The 16,849-nt window shown below is 45.6% G+C and overlaps 1 protein-coding gene across 1 annotated transcript; it reads right to left on the bottom strand.

Moving 5' to 3' along the window:
• Nucleotides 1-2,197: 2,197 nt before the first annotated feature.
• Nucleotides 2,198-16,180, bottom strand: Kics2 (KICSTOR subunit 2). The gene is made up of 3 exons (XM_055612057.1): nucleotides 15,826-16,180; nucleotides 9,740-10,025; nucleotides 2,198-6,101 (listed from the first exon to the last, which is right to left on the bottom strand). Exons 1-3 carry the CDS (start codon nucleotides 16,058-16,060, stop codon nucleotides 5,285-5,287), a joined length of 1,338 nt encoding a protein of 445 aa, XP_055468032.1. The 5' UTR covers nucleotides 16,061-16,180; the 3' UTR covers nucleotides 2,198-5,284.
• Nucleotides 16,181-16,849: the final 669 nt, after the last annotated feature.

The raw sequence follows: 16,849 nt of genomic DNA, 5'->3' as shown, positions 1-16,849 counted from the left end.
TTTCTTCTGACTCATTTCCTCTGGAGAACTTACTTAGTTCTCCAGGCAAAGAGCCACAAAATAATCACATTGGCAACAGGAATCCAGTAGAAAAGAAGGAGAGGATCTGCTAAATTACTCTGCTACCGGTCTTCTGAAGCAAGTCTGTCACCTAGGGTAGCTTTTAATTTCTCAATTAGAAACGAAGAAAAAAAAAACAAAAAAACAAAACAAAACAAAAAACAAAAACAAAAACAAAAACGGTTTCTTAAACCTTTAAAGAAAAAAAAAACAGGCTAATTTAATATTTGTATACACTAATTAGAAAAAATAGACTATAATTTTTAACTTTTAAAAATATATAACAAAAATTACACTTGTGTTCTGGTTTGCTTCTTATTGCTGTGTTAAACACCATGACCAAAAGCAACCTGGGAAGGAAAGGGTTACTTTAACGTACAGGTTCCAGTCTGGGGCAGCACAGGAGCTTGAGGTAGAAATTGGAGACCATGCATGAATGTTGTTTACTGGCTTGTTTTCAGGCTTATGTTCAGTGAAGGCCCAGGCCTGTGGAGAGCTGCTTGTTTGTCAACTGCTTTGTTACACATTGAAAAATGTGCTTTCACCCAGGCCTTCACCTTGAGAGAGATAAGCAGGATGTTTTGCTAAGTTCCTTACAACTTTTTGTGTGACCTTGGGCCATATCTGCTACAGGGAAGTGGTTTAAGTAAAAAGTTCCACGAACTGCTTTCTTGTATTGATGTAACTTGTTTTTTGCTTTGCCAATAAAAAGGAATTGGGAATAAACTCCGGGCTGCAGTTCTTACTGACAGTCCTCTTGAGCTGATCCCACGTGACTTGCTTTATTTATTTCAATTCTCACTTCCTACTCAGGTACTTTGCCAGCGGGCCCACCAGCCTAGGGATGGTACTAACCACAGTGGGCTGGGCCCTCTTACATCAATTAGCAATCATAAAAATAGTCCATAGTGATGCCCACAAGCCAACCTGATGGAGGCAATTCCTCAGCTGAGGCCCCCTTCCCAGGAGTGTCAAGCTGAAAGCCAAGGTTAGCTATCATAGCTTGGGAAAATTGTTGTTTTAATTAGTTTTTTTTTTTCTGCCAAATCATCTGCTAGATACAGTCCTGCTTTGCTGTAGTGCTGTAATGCCTGTGTTCATGTAGGGGGGAGGCATCATTGTACTCACCCCATTAGTATCAACATTAACCTTTCCCCCTTTTCCTGCCTTACAAAAATTATAAAAAAAAAAAATAATAATGTTGTAAAAAGAAAATAAAATCTAAAATGGTTGCTGTCAGATGTGGCCTTCTTCAAACTGGGTCAAATTACTAGGGCATGTTCTGGCTTCCTGAAACATCAGGGGAAAGGATGGAACAAAAGCAGATGAGTGGAAGACAGCAGGAGGTAAGGGGGTTGGGAAAGCAGGGGAAACAGGCAACAGCAAAGAGTAGAAAATTAGCAAGAAGGGAAAGTCATAATATTTATGTAAACTATGTCATGTCAAGAGGAAAAATGACCCTGTTTTGTTTCAAATCTTAAGTTAAACCCAAGAGGGAAAAAAATCCTAAAGAATGCTGAGAGGGGAGAAACAGTCTTCCTAGGAAAAGCCCTGGTGGTTATCAACACTGAGTGCTCAGCCCTGATATCCAGACATAACAGGTAACATGAAATGGACTGAGCAGGTTGTAGTTATATACTTAGGGGTGTGTATGTGTATGAACTAAAGAGGTCATGAATTTGAGAGAGGACAAAAAGGGTACATGAGCAGTGTTGGAGAGAGAAAAGGGGGAATAATTCCAAAAACTAAAAATTAAAAAACTGAAAAAAAAAAAAACCCACATTATAAATGTAGAGCTCTATTTCTTTAAAAAGCTAAACATGCTAAGAACTATTTTTAAAGTAACGTCAGGACAGGAGCTACAGTGTCAGTGTCTCCTACCAAGTGGGTTTGGTGCCAGCACCAGCAGGGAGTAAACTGGTTTTTCAAAGGTAAAACAAGGGCTGGGGATATAACACTGAGGTCCAGCATTTTCCCCACACCCTTTGAAGCCTTGAGTCTAATATCCAGCAGTGCTGGAAAGGGAGCGGGGAAACAGCCAGAAATTAAATATAATACATTTCATGGTAACCCAATAATTGAAGATGGCATGTGTGTGTGTTCTGGCTAATATTAGACACAGAGAATGTAATTTAAACATCACCACTTTATAGCCTCTGCCATACAACCTAGGCAGGAAGACACAGTCAGGGCTGGGAGTTTGAACACACCTGTGTTGACAGAGCAGCTCAATAAAAGACCAGCAGAATACATCTGAAATGATGCTATCAACCAACCATAAAACAAAACAAAAACAGGAACAAAAAGCCATGAGTATCTGAATAGTGGGTGTCATTAGGCACAGTTAAGTCAGGGAAGTGTGGTTCACTTTTTATTCATACAGCTTTCCAGTCCTTTTCCAACACATTTTCACATACACAGCCTTCACACAGCCCCACACTAACCATTGAAAGATGAAGTCCGAATTTTCTTGGTCCTGCTTGACAAAGTTGTTGAGTGTAGAGGCTGACATGCCAAAGTAATGGACCCACTGAGTTGCCTGATAGATTTAAAGGCAGATAGACAGAAAAGATCACCCAATGGAGGGTAGGAAGTCCCATGCTCTTTCTCGAAAGGACAATTTCCCATGTACAAAGGGTCACAGTCCCTCAGGGTCACAATCTGGCTTCATGTTAACAGGTCCCTTCAAATGACACTGTCAGACTCCAGGTGGACCCACCAAGGACAAAGCTGCTGAGGAGTTATCCTCCATCCAAACAGCACCTGAAAATGGTGGCTCTCTGAGTTGGCCACACTACTTGTTAACCAGAATTCATCAGGCTGTGTTTTAGAAATAAATGTCAAAGTAGGCAGTCCACAGGAAATGGGCACATTCCCCCTAAAACCAGCAAAGTAGGCACTTCACATCATCTTGGTACTGCTTCCAGGTGGCAAAGCCCAATAAAAATAACTTTTTTTTTTTTTTTTTTACTTGAACCAAAATATGAGCACTTCTATTTGTGTGTATATTTCTATATCACCACTGCCTCCCTGACAGCCCCTGTCCTGCCTATGGTCACCGGGACGTATATGGAGCTTTCTCCTCCACTGAATTTCTAGCTACAGTCAGGCTCAGGACCTGTGCGCCTCAGTGGCCAGGAATGTTTTAAGACTTCAAACCTACCTGGATGGAAGAGGAGGAATTGCAGCGTGCAGATGTGTAACCAGAGGAGAGCCCTGACAAGTCAGACTGTAAAGCAGATGAGCTTAGCCAAACGTAAGCAGCCTGTGTCCAAGAAATGAGGAGCTTGCCTTGCCATCTCCTGTACCCAATGGAGCACGCCCACCAGCCAGGGCCTGGCGTGTGTCCAGCCCCTGCACCTCGTCTAAACGTAACTGTGTTGTGGGGGCCACACAGGAGCCCCACAACCCAGCCTTCTAGTTTCAGGAGGCTCCTTGGAGAGGAAACCCACAAACATGCATGTACACAATAAAATCTGCTTGATCAGAAAAGTGTATATATGTAATTTTATATATATATATATATATATAATTAAAAACTTTATTGAGGAGCTTAAGAAATGATTAAAGATTCAGTACTGATCTTTGAGATTCCTCCAGTACTGTCTGACAGTGCATAGGGACTTATGAGCTTATGCTCTCTTAATATTCTTAATAGTCACACCTGCTTCCTGTGCTTTGTAAATACTTGGATTACTAAAAAATATGTTTAAAAATAAATATACAGTTCAAATATGTATATATTTGGCCATTTTAAGTAATATATATATATGTGTGTGTGTTTTATATACATTCCTCCATGGTCCACTCTTTCAGGTGCCTGGGGAGCCATATCATTAAGGCTAATGGTGGTTTTATTAAGGGGAAAAAAAAAAAAAAGGATTATTTTTCAGTTTCTCAGCAAAACACAAAAGAAAATAGTTTGGCTTTTAATTCCAAACGTTTTCAATTGTTCAATGTCCGGTCAATATTATAAAATTTGCTCATATTATATGGAACCTGGAGAAAACGCAGAGTAAATCATGACCTTCTGTTTAAAGAGAACTGGCATAAGACTCCGTGAAAGGAGGGAGGTGCAGAGACTCAGCCAGTGGAATCCTCTAGAGGCGGGCCCCACTGGACCAGGAGGCCTTGGAGAGCCTCCATGGAGCTGCTGATGTGGCTTCCTGTTCTGTGGACTCCCTGTAAGAGAGCGGCTCCATACAATCACCAGGAAAGCGGTGATCTGACCAGGACTTTGCACAAGCCCTAAGGGACATGCGCAGAAGTAAGGGGACAAGCAGCCCGAGCCGAGACTCGCGGTGCTGCTCCCGAACGCTATCCGCAGAAGGCAAGAGGCCAAGTGCGCAAGTGCCCAGGGGCAGACCTGATGACTACGAAGCACACCTGATTTCTAGCAAGCAGAGTTTTAAGTCTGTCATTTTATGAAAGTAAGCTGTGTTGTGTGAGAAACTAGAACACAGCTACAAGCACATGGCTGCGTGCTTTCTACACCTGAGAATAACCGGACACGGAGCCAGATGAAAACACAGTTCGGCAGAAAAGTGACGCCAAGAGAGTAATGGTAAGCTAGAGCAGAGAACCCCCGCCTGCTGGCTTGCGCCGACTTGAAAAATCCTACCTTTTAAAGGCAGAAGCTGACGCGGAGGAATACGAAGGTCACCTGAAAAGAACTGAGGCTGGTGGCGTTGCCATAGGGACCACCACCAAGCAATCCTCCACTTCACCTGATAGCAGATTCTCACCAGGATCCTAATTACAGTATAGCACTAATTAGATTAACTTGCGAAACTAGTTAATATGAGTGTTTAGGAGACTGAACACTACCCCATCTGGTATCTTCTCCCGGCTGCTTTTCAGTGAGGGGGCAGGGGTTAGCAAGTACACGGGGCACAACGGTCAGAATAATAACAAAAAATCTGGAAAGATAAATAAAGACAATAAATATTCAGTCTACATGGAATCCAGGGAAGTGAGAAAACGCTGATACTACTTTGCTGTTCTGTGGTGACACACAGTAGCCACAGCACTTCCTAGACCCTCTGGAGACACCATCCTTGGTCTTGACTTCGTATGAAGTGTGTAACATGATTAGGGAGGGTCCGCCTTTCGTTCTCTCAGAAAGAAGCATGCGAAGAAGAAAATTCTTATCTCAAGCTACCGTTGCCCCCAGAGCATCTGAGGACAGTGTATCCAGTCTTGGGAATCCTTGGGCAAGGGCCTGCTAACCTTTGGATCCAGGTTTCAGGCTTGCAAACACTTTGGGGTTCTTAAGGGCAAGCGAGAGCTCATTGAGGAAGGAAATAAAATGGGAGTCTCTTTCAGATTTCTTTGACTCAAAAATGACAACGATGGTGAAGTGGGGTTCTGGCCGGGTCAGGAAGTAGGTACTCTGGACCTTGTCATCGTAGAAGTGGACCACCTTCTCCAAGCTGTTGAGGTCGGATGTCCGGTCTGTCATGATCATGATGACATTGGGCCAGTGCATGACCGGCCTGTCACTGGGCAGAGACACCACAGCTGGGTACTGGTCCACTCCCTTAGGGGCCTCTCGGTAGGAATGTGGGTGATGGTAGCCATGACCCTGAAAGCTCTCTGAGCCTCGATTGTCAAAAATTAAGGACACATTGGCAGCGTCATATTTCCTGATGAAACTGGAGATCTTTCCAAAGAGGTCTGGGTTTGCCTTTGCAGTCAGCGCTTTCATTTCTGAAGCGGTCGTCTGTCGGCTCAGGGCCTCGTGGAAGTAAAAGCTGAACTTGGCCAAGAGCATGTTTTTGAGTTTCATCAGCCAAAGGAACAGGTGTGGAGGCTGAACAGCCTTCTGAGACTGCCCTCCGAACAGGTGCTTCTTGGTCTCCCGCTGCTTCTCAAAAGTCTGGCCCCAGCTCTGAAGCTTCGTGTGAGCAGTGTGCAGGGTAACCAGGGAAGGCAGGAACTTCCACTCTGAGATCTGGGCCTGCGCCTTCAGGAGATGACTCAGCACGCCCACTTCCAGCTGAAAGCTGCTCTCCAGAGGGCTGAGGATGGGGTGGTGAAACCTAGGGAGGGTGGGCAAAAATCGGGGACAGGTCACTTCACCTCCAAAACTAACAGAACAGCAGCGTATAAACCCAAAGCACACAGGTGCTACTACAGAGTGGCCTAGGGGCAGAAAGGGGCGGAGCCGAGGTTGGCTGATTTTTAGAAGGCTGGTATATCTTGATCATTTCATCTTCTGGGAAAACAGCCTGTATTTGTGGTTTTCCTTTTAATAAAAGTAACTAACTTCTTCCCAAATAAGGAGAAATTACAGTGACCACAATTCTTCGTGACTAACGCTATCATCAGAGCAATACTGAGACATCTGTTGTACGCAGGAACACTAACTTACTGTTTATAGACTCATCTTACAGATGAATACAAACACTATAAACCTGACACTCGGTAGATAACAAGCATTTAATGAAGGAATACAGCACTTACCAGACGACTGCTGCCAAGTTCCCTTCATAGTTAACCATGATTAAAAACAAAATGGTGGACAAACCGAAGTGGGACAACGGAATACACTGGATGAAAAGCGGAAAGGCGGGTAAACTAGAAAAAAGGAACCATCTAGAAGGAGGAAGGGTCACAGGCCAGGAGAGGGCAGTGGGGACAGGGAACAAGTTAGGACAAAGGGTAGGGACTCCTATGTAAGAAGATGCCATGACAAAAACTTTATAATCAAACCTAAAAAATTAATTCTTTAAAAAGGTAGCCACAAAAGATCTAACACATTTTAAAAATCACTTTCCTTGAATCCATGAGAAGAAATTTAAGGCCATGAATAATCTGCCCCTTATCAAAATGAGTCACATTCCCCCATCCCCAGTTTCCAGCTGTTGTGAAATGATGAAAATGCACCTTTTCAGGGACTGGAGAGATGGCTTGGTGTTCTTGAGATAACCTGAGTTCAGTTTCCAGCATCCACCTCAGGTGGCTCACAACCCCCAGTAACTTCAGCTCCCGCAGGTCTGGCGCCCTCTTCTGGCGTCCAGGGGCACTGCACGCTCATACACATATCCTTCCCCCTCATATATACATATAATTAAAAATAGAGAAATAAAATGTACTATTTCAAAGTCAAGACATTAGTGCAATTTTATTTCCACCTGCCATACACAAAGTATTTTAAAACTTCCACCACGTGCTACAGTGACACTTTATACTGTGGGCAATTGCTGTGCGCGCGTGCGCACACACACACGGAAATTTTACCCTTACTATGCACAATGTATCTTGATATTTTGTAATATATAGTCACATTTCTATTCAGCAAGGAATTTATGGATTTAGACTGTTGACTGCCATCTGTGAACACTGTTCCATGTCACAATAATATGGGGGGGCAAGAAGATGTGGGAGTGCCTTAATCTCTCAGCAGAGGAGAACGGCAACTTCTTCACCAATGGTTCTCTCTTGCTCTTCAGGTCTCTGCAGTCACTTTTAGAGAACCCTGTCTGCTCCCAAACTAGGCCAGACAGCCAGCACTAGACACTCTTGGTTTCCTTTGTTTGTGTTTGCTTTTAGATGTATTTATTGAATTGCATGAGTATGAGGATGGCTGTCTGCACTTATGTATGAGCACCACTTGTATACTCTGTGTCGATGGTCTGTGTCGATGGAGGTCATGCGGTGTCAGATCCCCGGGAACTGGAATTACAGACAGTTGTCAGCCATCTTGTGGATGCTGGAAACTGAACCCAGGTCCTCTTCAAGAGCAATAATTGTTCTTAACTACTGAGCCATCTCTCTAGCTTCTCAGTCTGCTTTCTTACATCGCCAAGGCCCACTTACTTAGGCATGCCCACAGTCGGCGGGGCCTCCTGTCTCAACCATCCGTCATGGTGATATCCCACAGACATGGCCATATGCCAAACTGATGTAGACATTGCCCCCGTTTGGAGCCCCTCAGATGACTCTGGGCTGTGCAAGCTGACAGCTGAAGCTAACAGGACAGCACTGGCAGAAAGCCCTTCTGCAGACGCTCCTGTCCTTGTGACCTCACCAGCCCGCCCTAACGTTAAAATACCACAGGTGGAAATGTGCTTGCGGCCCTCGCCTACCACCTGTCGCAGCTCACCTGCAGTGCGCTCGCGCTGGCTGCCACCCTGCTCGACTGCCACTAGAGTGCTGTAGTGCATTTTCTTAGACCTGAGAAATGGCCAAGGTCCAAAAGACCAAGCACAGTTTCCACTGAATGTTTGTCACTTTTGCAGCATCCAAAAAGCATAAAGATAAAAACTGAAAACATCACAAGTCAGGAACCATGTCTGGTCTTCCTACTGCCTGACACTGAAGATCACCACCGGTAGCCTACGCTCTTCTTCACAGGACGGGAATCCTCAGAGCAGACCTGCAGAAAGTCTGAACAGGCGCTTCATTCAAGAGAGCACTAAGTCAGAGGCGGTCATGCACTGCCCACGGCATAAACTGGCACTGTAGTAATTAGCCTGAGATACAGAGCAGAACAGGACACTGGCTGCTGAGGACTGAACTCAGGTCCTCGGCACGAGCAGGACACATTTAACTGGGAGCTCTCTCTCTCCAGCCGCTGTGGCTAATTTCAGGGCCTAGAAAGATGGCTTCTCTGCCAGAAGATCCAGATTCGATACCCACCGCCCATATGGTGGCTCACAACTGCCTGTAACTCCAGTTCCAGCATCTGATGCCATCTTCTGGCCTCTGCAGGCACCAGACATGTAGATGGTGTACATACACACATGCAGGCAAAACACCCACATGTGTGGTATGACCCAAAGCACATCTTTCTAGTCCAAGCAGAGCTGGACTAGAAACTCAGTAGTCCAAGGGAGCCAAAATAAAACTAGGCCCTTCCTTTTCATTAAGATATTCTTACGCCCCTCCAATTCTTCGGGGATTGTTTCCAGGGTCAGGCACTGTGTGGCATATCAGAAACAGCTTGGTCTCTTTGTGAGGAGCACGTTTCTTCAAATATACAGCTTTCCAGCCAAGCAACACTTTTTAAGTGAAACTGGCCTCTTAATAATTTCAGATATCCCAAAGAACTTAAGTCTGTGCTCCTTGAATAACAGGTGCATGCCTTCATGCAGAGTTAAAAACAAAACCAAAACAGAAGAAACCCGGACACGTATTAGCAACAGAGAGTAACAAGAGTAACAGCGTTAACTCCCAGGTTACTTCTCTGAGTTTATTAGACTAGTAGCTGTCATTCACACTGCTGTCTATATGACCTTGTGCCTGAGTGCAGAGCCCACAGCATGACATGAGGGCCCGGCTCCACCACTCTCTGCCTTGCTCCTTGGATGTGGGAGCTCTCGCGAACACCAGCCACCTTCCTGTCTAGAGCACTTGTAACACTGGCACTGCAGGTGCAGGAAGCAGCTCCCAGCTCTCCACATGGGGCTGGGATCCCAACCCAGGGCTTCACGCTCGCAGAGCAATCTCCCCAGCCCCTAGACGACCGCTCTATTCTGGGAACACTGTTTTTCCTGATGGTGTTCGGAAGCATCAATCAGGCAGGGCTGACTAAACCCCAAAGTGCCGAATGGATGCCTGTTGTTTAACGAGCCCATACAAAACGGAGGCGGTGTGCCTGGAGGACCTTCCTGAGAGTGAGGGAAAACCACGGACCACGTGGGGCTGACCGGCTGCCACGTGCTCCTGCACTCACCTGGAGCTGTATTTCTTGAGGATGGTATCCAGCACGCTGACCAGCTCTTCCGTGTTGATGAACTTCTGCGTGCTGAGGCCGTACATCTTCTCGTAGAAGTCTGCGATCTCCATCCGAGCCTGAACAAAGAAACAGAGCTGCTCTGACAGGTGGGGGAGCAGCTCCTCCACGTGAGGAGCCGTTCCGCCCGGGGCCCCGCGGCCAGTCACCACTTTCTTCAGTTCGTTATGCAGGGAAGTGTAGATGGTGCGGATGGAGTCCTTCCTGCTGAAGAATGACTGGCCCCCTGGCAAGCAAATGCATAAGCACAGGACAGATAAGGATGAGAGACTGGAAGTACCAGGCACCTCCCAGCACCCACATGGAAAGAACTAGAACCGGGAGCTCACTGAGCTACTGTCTACCACGTACTCTGACTCAAGGTTTGGGGTCGGCACTTCATGGAGGAACAAGTCAAATGAGCCCTTGCTACATATTCATCAGTGTATGGAGCTGGGATTTTCTTACTCACACATCAATTTTCTCCTTACAATACATTCAAAATGATCTTAGAACATAATTACCCTAGCATATAACATAAACCTAGATTTAAGATACACTTTTTTAAAAAAGAACACCTGGATTATAAACACTCCTGTTAAGTCCACATCCCACAGCACTTTGTTTCTTCTTCAGAGATGCCTTTTCCTTGAATTTTATCTTTTACACCATGCCAGGAAATGAGAATGCACACTCATACATCCTTTTACAAAAGAGCACACACTGGCTCTCAGAGGGGGGCTGCGGGGCTCCTGACAAGGCTGACAATGCAGGCCTCATAGTAAGCAGCACGCTGTGAATTATTAAGACCAAGAACCAATTACAAGTAACTGCCGCTCCAGCACAAAAGAAATCTCCAAGAAGCAGGGCAACTACATCCTCGATGACAGTCAGGAAGGACCAAACGGTAGAGATATCATTTACTGACTCGAGGATTTGAACATGACTAACGGTATTTCTAATCACAGAGCCAGCTTCACAGATACTTCCTTGAGGTATCGCTGGATCTCCATCAAAGAGCCACACACAAGACTTTAACAAAATGAGAAGACACAGAGAGTGTTTGCAACAGCGATTTCTACAAATGCAAGAATCTCAGGGTTTCTGTTAAGCTCAGAATGCGTCAGTGAAATGAATTTACTATGAGTATAAACATATGAAGATCGAAAGCTAACTATTAAGGCATTTGAAAAATATCCTCTTAATTCATTTTAAATGGCATTTTTAGTTCACTTGTTGCTTATGCCTCGGGAAATGAACCTTACATCCCTTGTTAACGCTCGGGCCAGCTACACACTGACACTCCAACGCTGGAAGTCTAGCTGCTGGGAGAGCCTTCACGCACGTGTTTTGTTGATCTCACTGTTGTCTAAGCTGGAACTAAGCTGGTGCAGGCAATTCTTCCCCTTCAGCCTCTGAGGAACGCTGACTGCAGAAGTGCAGCGGAACATCTGAAGGTCCCCAGCCTGGGAGGCTGACCTGATCTGATCCCCAAATTGTTACTTCTATAGAATATTTTCTCTCATATAGATGGGTATGGTTGCCCTTACAGTGATAACATTTCACGCTGGTCTGTCCTCTGTCCAGAAGCTGATTTTGTAGTGATTGGTATAGAATACCCAGGTCTAGGGCAAAACCCTCCTATGTTAGGAAGGTAATAAAAATGTCATGCAGGTCTCGGTATGACAGCACACACCTATATTCAAGAGACAGACAGGAGGATGAGAAATTCAAGGCTAGCCTCAGCCACATAGTTGAGTTCCGGGTCAGCCTGTACAACATAAGACTATCTCAAAATTCAAACCACAGCAACTGAAAGTATCATGCAAAAGCCAAAAGCTTCACCAGTCAGAAGGACAGTTTCAAGTCCTCACTGGTGTGTGATATTCAAACAAACTGTCGTTACTGTCAACCCAATAGCAGGAATGTTGAGAAGACAGATGAAATGCCAATGCACTCAATCCTGCTGTCCCTCCTTTCCCACTGAACTGATAGTGCTCGACTCGCAATAATATACCACTGAGCTTGGTAAACTCTGTGCTAAATTACGATTTAACAGAGAGGTCCTCAACTGTTCACTCACTTCCATTGTTAAAAAGGGGTGGGTGGCCAGCAAGCACTTGAATTTGCATTGAAAAAAAAAAAGCCTACCCTCATCAGATGGCAGGGGAACAGAAATACAACATAAAGTCAAACGAAGCTTTAAAAGTTACCTTTAAAAGCTTCTCAGTTAACACCGATCACCAGTAAGTGAAACTAATATACAAAAGAGATCACCAGTGTCTTACTTTTCAACCCGTCTCTTTTCTCAAAGCTTTCTGCAAAACACCCTCTCTCTTGACCACCCTACCTGCTAAGAGCCAATGAGGACCGTGTCCTATTTCTAATACCCAATGAGGACCTGTCTTCCTTTATGCTGCGAAGAAATCAGAAACACCCAATTTACTTCCTTTTCCAATATTTTCAATGTACAAATTGTGATGGTTGAGATATTTTTCCAGAACGTTCTAGTTATCAATGGCCATTATTTTTCCAAGTTTTCAACCTTTTACCTCATATGAAATTTCAAGCATAAAGAGCGTGTTAAGCATCTTGAACATTTTACTCTACAACTTCTTTGTAATACCTTTTTAAACAACCATTTTCACTGGGTGTGGTGGCCCACACTTTTAATCCCACCACTTGGGAGGCAGAGGCGGGTGGATCTCTGTGAGTTTGAGGCCAGCCTGGTCTACAGAGCAAGTCCAGGGCAGCCAGGGCTACATAGAGAAACCCTGCCTCAAAAATGAATGAATCAATGAATGATAAGTTAATAAATAAAATTAAAAAATCCATTCTCAAGTCACCTCCCAGTAAGGCAAGGTTTATCAATCAGGTTGTAAGGAAACACTCCGGCAGTGACTCACAGGGCAGATAAGTAGGACAGCCTCAAATTCCCTCACTCAGCATGTTTTAATCAGTTCTTTTCCAAAACTAGTTTTTCTGCCCTCAAGCAAAGCAAAGGCACCATGATAAGGCTCACACCCAGTTTTTCAACTGCACAGGACAGCAACAGAAGGCTTCTGCCAGGTCTGTCCTTTGTTTAAAGGCCCAGGCTTGCATTTTTAATCAGGACCAGTTGCTAGAGCTTCAGAGAGAGGTCAAAATCCTATTTATGTATGTATTTAAGACAATGTTTTATTTATTTATTTATTTATTTATTTATTTATTTATTTATTTAGCATGAGGTCTCACTTTGTAACCCAAGCTGACCTTTAATTCCCGATCCTCCAGCTCCAGCCTGAAGAGTACTGGGGAATACAAGCATGTTGTATCACTACACTGGTTTAGACTCACTTGAAATTTGCTAAGCCAGTAGAGTGAATTTTAAATGCTGTCACCACAGAAAGAATGAGGTGGTAGCATCAATTACTTTGGTTATGGTGAGCAATTTGTAATGTATATCAAAACATTAAGGTGGATATCCTGAGTATATACAATTTTTATTTTTCAATCATACCTTCAAAAATGTAAAGACCTTTTAGACTTGTTTCTTTTTGTTTCATCCTTTGAGTCAGGGTCTCACTATGCAACCCCACCTAGCTTAGAACTTGCTATGTAGACCAGGATGGCCTCAAACTCACATCTGCCTCTGACTCCTGACTGGACCCATTAAAGGGGTGAACCACCATTACCAAACCATGTTTCAATTTTTTTAAAAGTATGTATAATTATTTAATTTCACTTTACAAAAAATAAATCCATCTGAATTCCAAAGTGATTAAACATAGTACTGCTTTAAATAACAAATTTTCCATTCTTTGATAATCATAAAGTCAAATTATAACCATATTAATATGGACGCATTTTTGTTATTTACAAATAACAAAAATGTTAAGTTTCAAATTTTGGAGCTCAAGCCAGGTAGTGGCGGCACATGCCTGTAAGCCCAGCGTGCAGGAGGCAGCGGAAGGTGAATCTTTGTGAGTTCCAGGCCAGCCTGGTCTACAGAGTGAGTTCCAGGACACACAAGGCTACACAGAGAAACCCTGTCTCAAAAAAAGCAAAACAAGAAAGAATTCTGGAACTCACCTATACTATCACCTGAGCATGTGCCTTATGAAGGACTTAAATATGTTATTTTCAGAACATTTACTCAGAGGGAGATCAGCCCTAGAGTCCCCAGGCATGTTTCATGTCTGATACATAGTGAACTGGTAAGAAGTCACTTTCAAGTCAGATCTCTGAGGCTCCCTACAAGACAGCAGATCTCAAGTACTTACACAGTCCGGGCCACTTCATGGAAGCCAAGTCAGAGACAGCAAAGGACTTCTACATAGTCATAGACGAAGCTGCCAGTTCTCTTTACTAAAATCCTGGTACGTAAAATTTAAACTTAGTCCAAATTTACTTATTGTTTACTGGAATCCACAAACAGACTTCAGGAAACTCCAACTGCTCTCTTTCGCATTCTCTCCCTCTGGTTATATATACAATAATATGTACATATATATTTTGGGGAAGGGAGTTACTACAACTGTCATCAAATTGGAGCTCAAACAACAAAAGAGTTAAGAATCATGGCATTTGGGTCAACCATCACTTTTCACAGACAAGAACGTCTACAAACAACCCAAATTGCCAGAATATCAATAACCTTACATGTAGAGAATAGCCAATTTCACACATATATACATTTCATATACACACATGGATACACATCGTATAAATGATAATATATGTACATATTTTGAATAAATTATACGTACACACTCAATCTGATAGCTCAAGACCGGTGTTCAGGTTTGAGATCTATCACCTACTCCCATAAATGCATACACAATTCGCTACACTGTAGGAAATGGGATTGTAACACAGTAACAGCAATTGCACATTTGTGTGAGGTAGAGAGAAAAACACAGAGGATGAAGTCTCTGACCACCTTTTGCCAATGAATCATCATACTATCTAACAGTTAGGAAAGCTACAGAAGTTATAACCCCAGAAAGCCCCTTCCCTCCAGCGTTCACCGAACGTTCAGTGAAGCATCTGGCAACAAAAGGGGAAGTAACCCTACGTAACTGATACTTCCTTTCACATTAGCATTCTTTCATACCAGAGATGTGTGCCCTTCAGTCATGAAAGGCCCTTTAACTCCTCATAAATAACGGGTCAAGGAGAAGCCGAAGTATTAAAATTACCCCAATTCTCTGGGAGTCAGCTATCGATTGTCATTGTTTTTACAATACTTTGAATGCACAGCCCTTGGCTTTTATAGATTTCTTTCTTCAAACTGACACCTATTGTTTCTTGTAGTGATAATCAGTTAAAAGAGTTCCCACATCTTATTTTCAGGATTTACGTGAGGATTAGCAGTGTTTACCATCCTCTCCCTTAAGATTTGGCTATTCTCCTATTAAGATTTGGCTTAATGCTTTCCTTTCCTGCCGAGGATCTACTCCCTCCTTCATTCGCTAAATATGCACAGAAGGTCTGTGAAGAGGGGCTGGGACTCCATCAGTACTTATTAACACAACTAGGTCCCACTGCCTGCTTTTGCGCCTCTGACCGCGGTGTCACTAGTTAGAACGGGGACACAGAACTTAATTAACTTGTCGTCTACGAAACCAATCCACGCACAGTGCAAAACCGTGAACCCACGGGGTTTGGGGCATGCCTAGCAAAGAGCATCGGCCGGGTCCACCGAGGCGGCTGCGGCGGCAGCAGCGGCGGCAGCAGCGGCGGCAGCAGCGGCGGCAGCAGCGGCGGCGGCGGCAGCGGCAGCAGCAGCAGCGGCAGCGGCAGCAGCAGCAGCGGCAGCAGCAGCAGCGGCAGCGGCAGCAGCGGCAGCAGCAGCAGCAGCAGCAGCAGCAGCGGCAGCAGCAGCAGCAGCAGCGCAGGCCGGTGGGCGGGGCTTGCGACAGCCGAGGGAAGGAGGGGGAGCAGTGGGAGGAGCCCTGAGCACTGTGGAGCCCGCCGCTGGGAGTGACAGGGCACCCCAGCTCGGCCGACCGGGGCGCGCACCCCCTTTCCTTCCTCGTCAGGGGGCGGGGGCGGGGCGGAGGTACCTAGTTTCTGCCCCAGGTAGGTGAGGCTGTGATAGACCTTCTCGGCCGCGGCCAGGTGCGCCAGGGCCGCCAGCAGCGACAGCCAGCTGCCCCCCGCGCTCTTGTTGGCCTCGCGTTCCTTCTCCACATTGTCCTTGGCCTTGTCGTAAGAGAAGATGCCCAGGTGAGAGAAGAACGTCTCCAGCACCGCCTGTTCCACCGGCACCGGGGCGGCTAGCGGGATAGACTCCCCCATGCGACCAGCGCGCCAGCTCCACCCACGTGGCTCCGCTCGGCACTTCCGGGTTCCGAGGCGGGGACGCGCGTGCGCAGGGGCCTGCGTGCGCGAGCCCGCGGCCCGGCTGGCGAGAGGTGGGATGCTCCCGGGGCTCGCAGAGGGCGTGGCGAAGGCGGAGGGCCCAGGCTGCCCCGGGCCCGAAGTGAGCCAAGCTCAGACCCGCGAGGCCTGCTGCGCCCCCAGCTCTCTAGAGGCGCCCGGCGGCCAGCGCCTGGGCGCCGGTGACGTCACGCGGGCTTGACGTCAACTCTTGCGTGAACATAGGCTCCCGAGGCAGGATCAGCCCTTACAGCGGTGGAGGTTGTTCATGACTAGTCGCGTGGTTTGCATCCCGACACGAGCCGGCAGCTGGCCGTGCCATATCTGTGCGGGTCGCTCAGCTTTCAGAGCTGGAAGCCACTGTTGCTTGCCCATCCCTCTCAGACTCGGATAAATTCACGTACATGGGTGAATTTTGTCATGCAGATTCTTCACGAGTTCCTATGACGTGTAAGAACACCACCCAGCTCAGCTCACCTGTGCCCACTATTTTGAAATGCTGCCCGCGACCCATTCCGTATTTTATCTTTGCATAGTTTATATTTTAAATATACTTAACCATGCCTGCTTATTTTACACCGGTCACGCTGAGAGTACGTGTGTGTTTGTGTCTCCTTTCCCATCAGCAGTGAGTTGGCTCGGGCGGAGACCATTACTTACTATTGTAATGGTTCGTAATGGAAACAGGGAGATGTTTGTTGAACAACT

The sequence above is a fragment of the Psammomys obesus genome, unplaced genomic scaffold (genome assembly GCF_907164565.1).
Source record: "Psammomys obesus unplaced genomic scaffold, mPsaObe1.curated_primary_1811, whole genome shotgun sequence".
NCBI classification, from domain to species: Eukaryota; Metazoa; Chordata; class Mammalia; order Rodentia; family Muridae; genus Psammomys; species Psammomys obesus.
The sequence above is the reverse complement of the archived record's forward strand: the minus strand, read 5'-3'. Positions and strand labels throughout refer to the sequence as shown.